This window comes from Elgaria multicarinata, chromosome 5, assembly GCF_023053635.1.
Source record: "Elgaria multicarinata webbii isolate HBS135686 ecotype San Diego chromosome 5, rElgMul1.1.pri, whole genome shotgun sequence".
NCBI lineage: Eukaryota > Metazoa > Chordata > Lepidosauria > Squamata > Anguidae > Elgaria > Elgaria multicarinata.
Window position 1 is genome coordinate 57,674,104 of NC_086175.1, and position 12,319 is coordinate 57,686,422.

General features: G+C 37.0%; 1 protein-coding gene across 4 annotated transcripts in view; it reads left to right on the forward strand.

Annotated features, from left to right (window-relative positions):
• The window catches only part of CDKL5 (cyclin dependent kinase like 5), a 51,531-nt gene that overhangs the window by 21,747 nt on the left and 17,465 nt on the right, over nucleotides 1-12,319 (forward strand). For 3 of the 4 annotated variants that reach the window (XM_063126426.1, XM_063126428.1, XM_063126429.1), the window contains exons 5-8: nucleotides 533-653; nucleotides 2,117-2,176; nucleotides 5,619-5,709; nucleotides 9,931-10,120. In XM_063126426.1, coding sequence (XP_062982496.1) covers nucleotides 533-653; nucleotides 2,117-2,176; nucleotides 5,619-5,709; nucleotides 9,931-10,120 — 462 coding nt within the window. The remainder of the gene's footprint in view (nucleotides 1-532; nucleotides 654-2,116; nucleotides 2,177-5,618; nucleotides 5,710-9,930; nucleotides 10,121-12,319) is intronic. The other variant, XM_063126427.1, reaches the window with a different exon arrangement.

The window sequence follows — 12,319 nt, forward strand, 5'->3', positions numbered from 1 at the left end:
TAGTGGGTTTTGCAAGAACAGCTACTGCATTCTTACTGTCTGCTTAGGAGAGATCTTATCTACTTAAAGCAAACTATATTATGACACACAACAGAACTTATGTGACAAACTTCCAGCATTTCATAAGCCTTTCAGCAAACAAAACTAGAAACATCTGAGTCAGAGAGATCCTGCAATCATTACTTTTAGGAAATACCATTTATTTATTATTTATTTATTTTTAAAGTAGGCTCCCTTTAAGGGTGAAACCCTCTCAAGGCAATGAGAACCCCCTCAAAACAGCAACCTTAGTTTTAGTCTTGATCTTCTCAGGGGTATAATACCAGGGCAGGGGGGTGGGGTGGAATAATGACTGGTTAATTTAGTAAGGCAATACAGAAAAATAATACAACAGCAACTAAAAGCAAAAGGAGCAGCAAAAGATCAAGCAGAAAAGCAATCAAACTGAATAATTGTGTCACTGTAAAATATTTTAATATTAATATGGGACAACTTTCTTTTACTCTCTAATATAATTGTGTTTAATTCCTAGAATATGCTTGAATTGCTAGAAGAAATGCCAAATGGAGTCCCACCTGAAAAAGTAAAAAGCTATATTTACCAACTAATTAAGGCAATTCATTGGTGTCATAAAAACGATATTGTTCATAGAGGTAAGTAAATCAGAAATGACAATTGAAGTCTTTAAGATTTCAGAAAGCAAGGTGATTGCCTTGAGGATTATAAATACCCTCATTTAAAACAGATTAATTTAAGAAAGAATATTAAAAAAAACGTACAGAGATTTACACACTTAGCCTTTCTTTAATGTATATTTGTACCCCTGAAGTAAAATCATTGGCTTGTAGTAATTAGTTGAGATACACTGATTTTAATGGATCTAGACAATATGTTTGATGCGGAGTTGTTAATCATCATAATATTGTGAACAAAGGAGAAAGCTATTTTGCTTGTGCTCATATATATTTAACATGGACATTTATGTACGTAAGTATTGCTACTTACTTGATCTGGTATATGATTCCTTGAAAATACTTAATGGATAGCTTCAATAAAAAATATTCATGTAGAATGCAAATACCATCTAATTAAAATTTAATTAATATGAAATGAAGGTAGTTTGTTACTTACACTGTGGAACTGTGTCAGGCTAAACAGATAAAACTTGCATTATTTTTTAAACCAGAGAGCATCAAAATAATGTAGGAGGCTTGTGGGTACCTGGACAACATCTGGTTGGCCACTATGTAAACAGTGCTGAACTAGATGGCTCTTTGGTCTGATCCAGCATGTCTGTTCTTATGACAACAGTATTAGAACAGCTTTCGTTTCCTGTGGTTCAATTTAATCATTATGCCAAACCTTAATGTGTGCTAATTATTGTTTAGAACTGAAACTACAGTTATTTATCTGCTTTTGTTTTGCAACATATCAACATGCAGCTTCATAGGTTCTCCAATATTCATAATTCATGAACCTATGGAGGTGGAGCAATGGTTGATTTTATAGCTATAGTTTGTCAATTTATCCATCACATCAAACCATTGTTAAGCTTCCTTAACACAGTTTGGTGTGATATTAGAATTGAGCTATTGAAATAAACTTTCTCTAGATTGCCCATATTATATAATTATGATTATAGAACATCTATATCTGTATCTGATGTCATGCAAATTTAGAAAAGCTTAGAGAAAACTGGAGGTATGTCATGTTTAATGCCACTAGTATTTCTGGTATTTCATGATTACTTAAGTTTTTGCTGGATCGTGCCTTAGCACTACCTGTGCCTTAGCACTAACACTACTGTTGTTTCACTAGTGTAAACCAATGCTTGCACAATGTAACTAGCACTTGCTAGGACAATGGGGGAAAGTGCTAACTTGTCACTGAAATTTGGCAGCAAATCAGTGTTTTCCCCATTTCTCTAATAAAAGCAAGTTACATTGTGCAAGTTTTGTCGTTAGTGGTGGCCTTGGGGCACAATTGGTTATAATTTTCCTTTATTTCAAATACGTGTGTCAAGAATCTCTCCAGTTCTGTTAAATCAGCGTTTAATACTGAATAATGTAAATACTCTGATTTTCTTACACTTTTTCCTATGCATTTAATATTTCAGATATCAAGCCAGAGAATCTTTTAATAAGCCACAATGATATTTTGAAATTGTGTGACTTTGGTAAGTGGTTGTATTTTTTGAAACTTCTGTTTTAAGGGGGTGTCTTTTTAATATATTGCAGCTCTAATTAACTAAGTTTAATTTAGTTTTTATAATAGTATCCTGTTGAAAAATCCTTAATCTTTGTTTTGAACATGTTTTGTAGCTTAGGCTGTAGCTAGACCTAGGGTTTAACCCAGGATCATCCCGGGTTCATCCCTGCCTGAGCGCTGGATCCCTGTGTGTCACCTAGATGAACAGGTTTGACCCCTGGACGATCCAGGGATAAACCTTAGGTCTAGCTATGGCCTTAGTTTCTATGATAAAGATATAATTTTTATTATTATTTTTATACTAGTCCAGTTATTTAAATGGCCTTAGAACAAGCAGTTTAATAGAAAAATAACTGCATACCCACCTCACAAAAAAGTTGATACATAAAGAGCAAATTACCAATTCTGTTGTACCAATATGGCATAATTTTTTTAAGTTTTCCTAAAATATAGATTAAAGCTTTGCTCCATAACAGCAGGTACCCCACATCTGCACGTACAATTATTGGGCAAACAATAGGTCTTCAAATAGGGGAGTAGGAAGGAGTCAAAAGCAGGTAATGGTAGAGCATAAAAATTAAGGAAATCTGCAATCATAACAAATAAAATTTCTGTGTATTGCACTTGAATGTGTATTGTCTTGATTTTGATAGTTTCCATTAGTTAAACTTTAGTTGCTAGGTTAATCAACAAAACCTTGACTGCCACAGCTGAGATTAATTCAGATTCTTTGAATTCTAATTTATTAATATAGGTGATGAAGATATAAATATTATTAATGCCTTTTTCTTGATCAATTAAAAAGGCTTTAATTGGCAGGTAGCTTTAATTTTAATTGCCTATTTTCAAACATTTTTATTATATCATTACTTAGACTTACAGAAAGTATAGCTTGGAATTGACTCTCATTTTTTATTCTGCATCCTGTGTATAATTTACTGCTCATGAAAGAAATCCAATAAAAGCTAAAATCCCTAGCTAAGTATGCTAGACAGTTGGAATAAAAAACAGTTATAATATAATTGCCAATAAATGGTATTTTATACCATGTCCACCATCAGAATCAGGAATAACTGAATTTCTGGTATTGATCTTTTAGAACACAGCGGCCCAATTTGCATGACACAAGGGTAGTTAATAACCCACAGTGACTTGTTAACCAACCCAAACATGCCAGTTGCATGCCAACTGATTTACGTAATTAATCTTGCTAGGCATAGCTTGTTGTGAGGACTGAACCCTAAAACAGCCATGGGTTCTGAATGGTTTGTTAACCACTCCAGCCACCCACCCTTGCCTGGTTCAGATGTCATGACAAGCCACTCCCAGCAAAGGTAATTGGGTAAATCAGGTGAGACATAACCAGCATACATGGGGGGTGATTAGCAAGTTACTGTGGCTTATTAACCACCCTTGTGGCATGTGAACCCAATGAATATATGTTTTTCTGGCTTTCTTCAATCTGATGTAGAAAATCTTGGTATTCCTTGGAAGCTTATCAAAGTTTCTTAGTAAAACAATCAGTAATGGCCAATATGCTTCTCCAAAAGACTGCTTACCCACCACTATTGAAAGATTGCAAACTTGTGGGAAAGGATGTCTTGTTATTTAAGTATGGTTTTTATACAGCACCTATTGAGTTTAGCTACTTAAATAATTTTTACCGCAGTAGGCAATTGCAAAACGTTCTAGAGAACATTTTTGGTGTAAACAAGGCATCTGTGACTGTTAAAAAGACTGGGCAGTGACCTATGTGCACCCTAATATGCACTCACACATTTTCTGCACTCATGTGCAAACATTCTTTGGCAGATGAGCTATCATGGAAAAGGATCCTTGACGGCAGAACACTTAAAAACCACTATCTATCTTCACAATAGAAACTTCTTTAAAATTAAGTATTAAACATATTTACTAGGGAATAAATCCCACGGAAATCAGTAAATATTTAGGGGATCACACTGGAAATGAGTGGTGTATCGCATTTTTTCAGTCAAGGGCTACACATAAGTGTCCTTAAAGGTTGCAGGCTTTGTACGTCTGCTGTATCTTAGCTGTGCTGTGCTTTGTACATGTAAATGCGCAAGAGCTGCTTAGACACACGTTGTGTGGGTGTGGTTTCTTGCTAGTAAGAATGCAGAAGGAAGAGTACTAAGCATACACTAATTGTGACAGATGCACTTGGCTATTATGCTATGGTGTTTCATGCTCCAATACATCTGCTGTGTTTGAGACGCTTTTCCTCCCACTACCTTAGAATTATTCATTTGAACATTCATGTAAAAGTATGTACAGCATTCAAGTGCATTGAATATATGTAAAATACATCAGTGGCACAGTCTAGGTCACAAAATTCAGTTGCATGTTCAAAACCTAAATTTATGCTTGCGCCAACAGACTCCAGGTTGATAAGGTCCTCATTTCATAAATACTAATGTACTTATGAAAGTATGCATGTAAGGGGTTATCATAATTCTTCCATTTCTACGGATTTTCCCTCTCCTTATATTATCAGCAGTTAATAAGCAGTTGGTTAGAATATTATATACTCTCAGTTGAAGGACTGTTCTTCTACTCAGTGGAAAAAATGGAACGTGGATGGTAGAAAAAATGACATGTTGTCTTGCAAATAGCAACAGCCCCTTTCCTTATAGCAGAAGCATATTTGGACTAGAACTCAGTACTTTGTACACATTGTTGTTGTTGTTGTTATTTCTTACCCGCCTCTCCCTCTGGATCAAGGCGGGGAACAACACTGAATACAAAAATATAAAATACCTAAAACTGATTAAAAACATAAAACCAAAACATTATTAAAATCTTTTAAGACATTTTAAAATTCGACTGGATATAGGCCTGCGGGAAGAGATCTGTCTTTTTTTAAATTCAGAAAGATTATTAAGCTGGCAGATCTCTCCTGGCAGGCCATTCCACAGTCTGGGAGCAGCAGAAGAGAAGGTCCTCTGGGTAATGGTTGTCAGCCTAGTTTTAGCTGACTGAAGTAAACTCTTCCCAGAGGACCTGAGTGTACGGGGCGGATTGTACTAGATAAGGCAATCGTGCAGGTAACCTGGACCCAAACCATGTAGGGCTTTAAAGGTAATAACCAACAAATTATACTTTGCCCAGAAACTAATTGGCAGCCAGTGAAGTGATTTTAAAGTTGATGTAATATGGTCACCCCTAGGTGTACTGGAGACATGGTTTTAAGGGAATCAGCTCCTTTCCAACACAGCGGCAACTGTGTACTAGCGGCAACACTACTTTCATTTGGAATCAGTATGTTAAATATAGAAGAACTGAACAACCAATATAAATGACAGATGCTTTTTTAAAAACACATTTTAATTTTAAATGGAAAAGAAAATGTAAGTTCTTAATAAAGTCATTTTCAATTTACCTTGATGCAGGTTTTGCACGGAATTTGTCAGAAGGAAGCAATGCTAACTACACAGAGTATGTGGCCACCAGGTGGTACCGTTCACCTGAACTCTTGCTTGGGTAAGTAATCATAGAATCTACATAGCTGCTCCCATTTAGTAATTTTATCAATGTGTATTTATTCTGTTGAGGGTTTCAACCTAGTATAATGAGCACTTCTCATAATTATTTTGGCTGCGAATAACTGTTGGCTAGATGTCATGGCGAGTACTAAATTGAGTGTGTATATGTATGCATTTTCATCATTTACAATATTTTGTTTAAGTCTTGATTGGTTTAGTTTCTGAAGAAATCCGTTATCTCAGAATTGGACAACTTCTGAGGCATCTAGATTGCATGCTTAGCATCCATTAGCACAGGCACCCATTCATTCATTCATGAACTCATTCATGAACAAGATGGTATATGTGAAAATCCTTTTCCTTACCATCAAATAATCACATGCAGCCCCAGACACTGGTTTCTTGGCAGGCTTGAGCTCTGTCTCCAAACGGAGCCAGAGAGCTCCGGCTATTGGGCAGTATAGAAATGTAATAAATAAATAAATAAATAAATAAATAAATAATTTAGGTTAGAATCCTGGTGGAGGGGTTTTTGGGGTGTTTTTTTTATCTGTATCTCACTCTTAGTTGTGAACATGTGCACACACATTCTTCATACATTTCAAACTAGACCTGCTGTTAAATGCAACTTTAACTACCAGCATGTGTGTATGGTGAATCTAACCCTTTCCTTCCCTGGTATGGTCCTGAGGAAAAAGGTGCTGTTTACATTGGGAGGAAATCCCCCCATTGTAAACCAAATACCATCTTCAGAGGATTACAGCAGGGGAGGAAAATGTCTTCACACCTTCTGTAATCTCAATCAACACCTCCGTCAGCTGATGCTATTTGCATTAAATGTAGAGAGGTGTCTAGCTTCACTCCCAAGTTCTTGATTTCTGCATGCTCAACTCAGCCCAATAATTCATCTGAAAGAGAAGAGCAAACACTTGAAAATACCAGTCTTATCATGCCAGATCCTGTTTCTGCAAATTTGCTTTTCCTGATATATATTGGTAGCACAGTAGGTCTCCTGCATCATAGAAATAACTCCAATTTGGGTGTCTTTAGTTCAAGGGAAATATTTGTTTGGAAATTCATAAAACATCTTGTTTTGGGCAGCAGACAAATTTGAGAATCCAGATAACTACCTCTTTTCTGGACTGCTCTGGCCAAAACTGGATTAGAAGACTTATAATAAGTCTCTTCTTCTTTTCCTAGCACTTTAGTTGTGCAAAAGCTGTCACAAAATATCACAATCTATTATATCTTAACACACACACACCCAAACTCTAGGCAATGTAATTAAACTTCTGTAGAATTTTTAAACTAATTTGAATGAGGGTTAATGTGACACAAATATACATATGATGCAATGCACATTAAGATGTTTTTGATGAAATTTAACTCATTTGAGTTCTGTGCCTCTATAGTAGAACATATTCTGTTGCAGAGGAACAAATAGCTGCTTCTTTCATCTGTAGACTTTGAATAGTCTACATATTGCATCCCTCTTACATAGCTATAATTATCTGTTTTTCCCATTAGTTTACCTTTTTCCCCTTTTTATTCTGATGTGCAAAGACATTGGTGTTTGGAATATTTTGTATGCAACAGTCCCATTTAGCTTAAAGTTTTTTTTAATTATTTAACAAGCCTGATGGAGGACAGGGAAACCTCATAAATGGCTAATCATGCTCCAGAATATTTTATCTATTTTTCCACTCTAAAGTCCTATAATTTTCTATTACTTGTAAGAATTGTAACATTTTTGATAGCAGGGCTATGCAGAGCAACTTTGTTCTTATACATCTGTAGAAAAAGCTTATTCTTAAGCTAATTTCTACCATTGCTGGTCAAGCACGGCATCTCTGCAGATAATATTCTCAGAGGGGAGTGCTCTCAAAGGAGTTTCTTGATCTAGCTTCAGCTTTAACTCTGATGTCAGCAGGAGCAACTTCCTGGGCTTTCATGCATATTTAGATATGCTTTTGCAGGCTGTAGCTGTGAGAACAAATTGCAAGAACTTGCTCTGCTTTGGCTTTAATAAACCATTATCTATGTGCGATTAATGTGAAGACAGTAACTGCATAATGCAGGGTGGAGGAATAAACTTTCAACATCAGGGAATTAGTGTACTATAGCATTAGGGGAAGGAAATAAACCTTTGACTTGGCTCAAAGTGTGGTTTCTTTCCCATTGGAAACAATGGGTTATTTATTTATTTATCTGGTTGTTTGTTTGTTTGTTTATTTATTTAAAGGGCATTAGATTTTGAAAGATCAGCCTATGGCTGCTGCACGTTCCCTTATGTTGGACTGGAAGGCAGCAGTTCATAGCAGTTGGTTAGAAGGGGAGAAGAAAGAACAGTACTGAATAGTCATGGGAAATAGAAGAATGCTCTTTGAGGTTCAAATGTACAGCACTATGAATGTAAACCACTATAGGTAGTAATAATACGTAAGGAAACTAAGCTTTAAAAAACTAGACCTAGCTGGAGAGTTCAGGGATTGAACCTGGAACCTTCTGCAAGTGAAGTATGTGCTCTACTACTGAGCTACAGCGCTATGGAATTCCCTACACTAAGGGCATGTCTACACCTGTGGGTGTAGAGGGCTGGGGGGGGGGGAATCCCAGACTTGCCTACTTCTGTGATTGTCGCCCTCTGTCTACACACTGCGTGTGACGTCCCTGGAGGATGTTGCGCCCTCCATTTTGTTCATTTTTTTTTTCAAGAAAGAGTGCAAGAGCGCTCCTGGGTTTTTTAAATAAAAAAAATAGTCCCGCTCCCCGCACCCCACCCCTGATGGGCATGTGCCTGGTTCCTGGCTCCTTGCAGTTACTTGCGAGGAGCCAGGATGAAAACGGGATGCCCGGTCACACGTTCCGAAGTCTCAGGATCATCCTGGAACCGTGGGAAAAGTCGGAATAGAAGGATAGGGTGATATCCCAGGGAAAGGGAGGAATCATCCCTCCCTGCTCCCGTGATCCCCTGTACGTCATGTGGATGTACAGGGATAATCCCGGGGTGATCCCCGGGATATCGCCCCATCCAGCCATGCCCTAAGACATAGCGATACCCACCAATTAAAATGGCTTTAAAAAAGGGTTAAGACAAATTCATGTAGCATAAGGCTATCAAGAGCTACTAATCGTGATGGTTATATGCTACCTCCAGTATCAGAGGCAGTATGCCTATGTACAACAGTTGCTGGGAAACATAGGCGGAAGGGTGCTGTTGCTCTTGTCTTCTGCTTGTGCATTTCCTGTTGACAGCTGGTTGGTCAATGTACGAACAGATTGATGGACCTTTGGTTTGATTCAGTATGGCTCTTCTTATGCTCTTCGAAAACAGAATGTGAAATTATTTACTGTTTCCCACAAATGAGATCTGTATATTTTTGTTTCAGGCATGACAAAATTGAATATACTAGAATGGGTATTGCTTAAAATAAATCTCTTCTGATTTCTGTACCATATAAATTATATTTGATAGGGACACATTTGAGACCATGAGGCTTTCTTAGCATCAATTATGAAAAATCCCCATAGGAAATACGAAGAACACATCAAAATACTTTTCTTGATCAAGAATTCCCCCATGTATCCCTAGAACATCTGTTGTGGTCCTATCCACTGACTCACTTTCCAGATATGCAAGGCTTGATGTTGAAAAAATATTAGACATTTTTAATGTTCATTTTTTGGCAGATGAGCCATCATGGAAGTTCATTACTCTTAAAATATAACTGTATGCTTATTATTTAAGTAATGGAGTGTCTGTGGCTAACATCCTTACATAGATGTTTGATGTACCAAAGACATTTGGTTTAATACAGTCGTGAGTCCCTGAGAAGAGAAAATCAACAAGAGCATTGGTAATGCTGCTTTAAAAAAAAACACTTTATTTGTGAATTGCTATTCTCAACCCTGTGGGGACTGGCAGAGTTAGTCCAGTTCCATAAACTGCTCTGTAAAAAACAATTTTTCAGTGGAAGTATAATTACCATCACAAATTTATTAAATCAGTGTTCTTGCAATGGTATTACAGCTATAATAAAGAGCAATTTGGAGACAGGGGAAGAAATGAGAGCTTTCATTCTAAAGAATGAAAGATCTCGGATACTGACTTTCCTCCTTTATACCTATACACACAAAATATAGTAAAATACAGATTGGCTTTTTTAATGTATGTATTAATCTGTCAAGTAGCAATAGCAACCATATGTTTTCTTTTCAGAGCTCCTTACGGCAAGTCTGTAGATATGTGGTCGGTAGGCTGTATTCTTGGAGAACTTAGTGATGGTCAGCCATTGTTTCCAGGAGAAAGTGAAATTGACCAACTTTTTACAATTCAGAAGGTGCTAGGACCACTTCCTGCAGAGCAAATGAAACTTTTCTACAGCAATCCTCGTTTCCATGGGCTGCGGGTAATTTTTGGATTAAGTGTTCCATGCATAATTTCAAGTGGTGCAGTGAGATTGTCCAAAACATGCCTACCCAAACATCTCCCTATTTGTCAATATTTTGTAGTGAGGTAGATATGTATGAGTGTGTGTTCCAGTTTCTGTTTTCTACTAGTATTGCACGTGCTTAATTGTGATTCATGAGGATAACGCTTTATGCTCTAGGACTGGGTGAATATTGCTTTCTCAGTATCGTGTCCCCAGCTCCTACATGAGCATTGAAAGTTGCAAATTGTAACGTTTAGTAGTTTGCACACTGTATAAGCATCATTTTTAACAGACCTAATCTGATAACGCTACATTACATAGGATTAAAATTAATATTGGAAAAATATTGCTTGTGCTCTGATGTGTTTCTATATGAGATTAGCTCCCAGAAGTGACAACACTGTGTTAAACCATGTTTAACATATTAGAATTTCTTATGTAGAATACTAAGTATTTCATCTTGGTGCAGAAGTCAACTTGCCCATAGGGATTTGTACCCATTTCTACCCCAAGACTTGTTTTACTATCTGGAAGGCAAAATGAAGCCATGTTTCATCATTGTTTGGGGCAACCACTCTTGTGCAAATTGCCTATAGTGCATGTATGATATATATTTGAACCATCTTCCCCATGTCAAAAGCCTCCATCCTCAAGAGATTTCAATTGAACAGCCAAAACAGGCTACTGGTTATGAAAATCTAGAAAATGTTCTGAGACTTGCTACATATTTTAAATATTAAGGTAGTAACACAGTCACTCTTGCGCAACTTGTAAAATCAATTGCAGTTAGATAGGAAACTGTTGCAACTTAGTATCTATCATTTAAGTATCTATCATTTAAATGAAGGGTGCAGTAGGACAAGAGAAGAAACGCTTCACCCTTTGAAGTTTACTGAAGCTTGACTATTTCAGGTACATGATCACTCCCCTTCCATTATGCCTTGTTAGAGCAACTCTTCAAGCTTTCAACATTTTTTAATCAATGGAGACATGCAGTCTGGCTTGTTACATGCTACTGTTAGAAAGTTATGCAGTTAAAGAACCTATACTTAGGAACCTGATTCACACTATTAAACAACTCACATACCACTTATATAACCTACTTTTAGGTCTGGTAGTTTGCAAAAGGATGTTACATGCGCAAGACACTTTCACAAGTAAACAAATTAGGAGTTCAAAAACTTTTGGTTGATAAAACTCTAGACAGACCAAAATCATGTGCATGTGTGAGTGCTTGCTATAGACATATCATAGTTGTTTTTCTTCTGTTCTTGTCAAGAGAAATCTAAACCTGCAAATAGTATCATGAAACTTTGCTAACTAGTAGAATATTTTTTAAATGCCCATATTTTATAGCTTTGGGAGGGTGGGGTTGGCTCTTCCCTAGTTCCTTTGTTGTTTCCAAAGGCCAATCCTGTCCTCCCTGTTGCAAAATATAGGAGAATCTGTTGAGAAATTATGTTGCCTTAGATCCACTGCAATGCCTCTAAGCAGTGCAGGTATATTTAACAGGGGCCTTTTTCAGTTCACGAAGTGAAGCGCGGATGGCATCAGCCTTTACGCTTCATGTGAAGGGCTGTCAGATTGCTGCAATCTTGTGCTAGCAAGACGGGTTTGCTTTTAGTTCTAATGGCAAGTAGACAGGATTGTTGAGCTTTGCTGTGCTTGAATTGAACAACGTCAGCAGGCCCTTGGGATATGTAGAAGTTTCCTTCCAGTTTAATTCAAATTCACTGAAACTAATGCAAATTTCATTTGTTTTATCCTTTCCTTAATCAATACAAATCTTTCTCTATCATGTATTTGTGTGGAATTCTGTATTTCTAGAGGAGTGACTAGATATGAGATGAGATGCATCACTCTCCTTTTTTTAAAAAAAAAAAGTTAGAAGGCTGGTGGCAGGGGAGGACATTCAGTTCAGCCCATAGTAATCATCACTAAGCCATCACCACCACCCCAGCTGCTGTTGTTCCATGAGAGAAAACATTATGGTGCTCATATGTTTACCTTCCAAATTAGTAGATACCTAGGGGATTTTAATTCAGAAAATGGTATGAGTTAGCCCCTCCTCTCCCAGTACCATAATCTTGGTCTGATTTCCTCCCTCTTCTTTCGCTACCCTAATGTGCAACCGCTATTAATTAATTACTATTTTAAAGACACATTCTTATCATT